Source organism: Tuber melanosporum, assembly GCF_000151645.1.
Source record: "Tuber melanosporum whole genome shotgun sequence assembly, scaffold_141, strain Mel28".
Taxonomy (NCBI): domain Eukaryota; kingdom Fungi; phylum Ascomycota; class Pezizomycetes; order Pezizales; family Tuberaceae; genus Tuber; species Tuber melanosporum.
The window spans coordinates 61,404-63,738 of NW_003298799.1; the positions used below are offsets into that span (position 1 = coordinate 61,404).

The following is a 2,335-nucleotide window of genomic DNA, read 5'->3' on the forward strand; positions in this document are numbered from 1 at the left end:
TATACTCCTATAATACTATGTACGGAAACCTATTAGAGGCGAAAGTACAGAACTTGGAAGCATACGAGAACCTTGCGAATGTGGCGGTACCTTTTATATAGAAAAGTCGTGTATGTTGCATGACCTTTCATCTACTACCATTACTTCTGCTAACATGTATTTAGTATTTAGTAACGGAAGTATTCACATAGACTAAGCATAATTTTTGGGATTGCGTAAGGCTAGGGCTTTGCAGGATGAAAATGCCATTTCTGCTGTGAAATGGTGGGTGGGTGGGCGACGGATGTTGTCAAGTTTGTAAAGTATAATATTAAGGCCTACAGGACAGATAATACCGAGCTCCTGTTTACCCTTTGATTATATTTCTTCCTAGGGATCCTCTAAAATACAAATGCTCATGTAACAGTCTCGAGCACTGGAACACCCTAGAAAAGAGCCTCTGGGATAGGCAAGGGCTTGGATCATTCAGCTAGAGGGGCTTGTGAGTTAGTACAACAGGTTCAACCAAAACACCCGTACGATCTACTCTCCGGGCGGGGGATGTTTCAATTACGACAAAGGTCAGAACTTCACCATAAAACCGCCCAATTCCACACTATGTACCTTCCATGTTCGCTATTCAGCTCAACAGAAATAAAATTCCAAACTACAAAGAACAATAAAGGGTTGGAATCAGCAGCTCCTCGAATCGGTAGCCTATTTCTCTCCATTCTTAGCCATACGAATGAAGCACTGCTCATAAGCCTCATGAATTTCGGGGACCGTGTAGTTGTATTCCTTGAGCTTGTTGACGAGCTTGGTGGAGTCAAGTTCACAGTTAGACCTGCCAGCCTTGATAACCTTACTCTGCTCCTCAACAGAGAAGTTCTTCCATTCAAAAGAAGGGCGGACATGCTTCTTGAACAGAGCAAGAACTTCGTTGTGCGAAATAGCGCCAGGGTTGGTCTAAAAGCGGAATAAATTAATGAGGTTCATGAAGCTGTTAGAGAAACCTCACAAAGTTATAAACTCCAAGCTCATTGTTCTCAGCAAGAATGATGGACGCCGGAAGGAGGTCTGTGAGGATTGTGTTTGACTAGAATACTGGTTAGTTCATGGTGATCCGCTGCAACATAAGGGGCACTTACGTTAGGGATATCAACAACTCGGTCATATTTGGTAATCTTAGTAACAAAGTTTCTTCCGTGCAAGTCATCCGAAACGGGCATCCTAAGTCTAAGGATCAAGACATTGGGATAGTGGATCAAGATCTGGGGTTACAATTAGCAGATTGGGTTTTGGGGGGATTAATCGAGAACAAACCTCCTCAACCCTGGACTTGGTAGCCGAGTAGAAAGATCCATCAAAGTTCGCTGGATCTTCCTCCTTGAAACTTGCGCCACCAATGGGATGCTTATCGTCGTAGTGGTAAACGCATCCGGTGGCAAACACGGTACAATGGATTTTTCTCAAGAAACAGCAATCGGTCAGGTTCAAGGTACCAATCACATTAGAACGAATGGTAGCCTCCTTGTTATCCTCGCACCAATCGACATTAGGTCTTCCGGTGCAACCAGCAGCGTTGAGAACATGGGTAGGCTTGACCTCATCAAGCAGCCTGGGAACCATGAGCCACAACGTTCCCCTCCACGAAATCAAAACCCGGGAACGGTGGGGAACGTCAACTTACTTTAGAACGGATTCGCGGTCTTCCATTCTCACAGTTGTGGTCAGAACCTCTTTGCCCTGACTTTCGAGAATTGTCTTCAAGTGGCCAGCAACCCATCCATTTCCTGACATTCCTGGTTAGCACTAATCTAACTGTCAAGAAAAACGTTTTTCCTCACCTCCCCAGACCAAAAATTTGTGTTTTGGTGTTGCGAGAGCCATATTGTTAATAAACAAGATACAGGGCGGAGGAAAAAAAGATATTTGGAGGAGCAAGTGATCAATTGATGAGAGCGAGGAGATGGTTGAGAAGGAAGAATAGGGTAAGCGGGGAAGGAGCGGAGCTGTCAGAGGAAGGTTCTGGGGTCTAGTGCGCGGCAGAATAGCTCACACAAGGTGGGAAGGGGGGTTGCTGGTTGTCAGGGACTTGGCTGGTATCATGCTAAATTTTTTCCTACTAAAAGCAGGGTAACCTAAATCCAATGTCCCAACAAAATTACCAACAAACAGATGATAATTACTGTTTTAACTTTATATCCTGCAATTACCGGTACTCGTATTGACATCATGAAAACAGTAATAATTGAGCTAGATGCCTAAAGGGTGCGGAATTACCCATCCTTAGAGGGTAATTATTCTAGAAAAAAGCCGGCTTTTGCCAGACCTAAGTATGGCACCTCAGGTACCT

The 2,335-nt window shown here is 44.4% G+C and overlaps 1 protein-coding gene; it reads right to left on the reverse strand.

The window, feature by feature from the left end:
* Positions 1 to 618: 618 nt before the first annotated feature.
* Positions 619 to 2,056, reverse strand: GSTUM_00002612001 (uncharacterized protein). XM_002836377.2 has 6 exons: positions 1,827 to 2,056; positions 1,670 to 1,772; positions 1,303 to 1,597; positions 1,128 to 1,250; positions 998 to 1,075; positions 619 to 945 (listed from the first exon to the last, which is right to left on the reverse strand). The coding sequence occupies exons 1-6, from the start codon at positions 1,867 to 1,869 to the stop codon at positions 697 to 699; spliced, it is 891 nt and encodes a 296-aa protein (XP_002836423.1). The 5' UTR covers positions 1,870 to 2,056; the 3' UTR covers positions 619 to 696.
* Between the last annotated feature and the right edge of the window lie 279 nt (positions 2,057 to 2,335).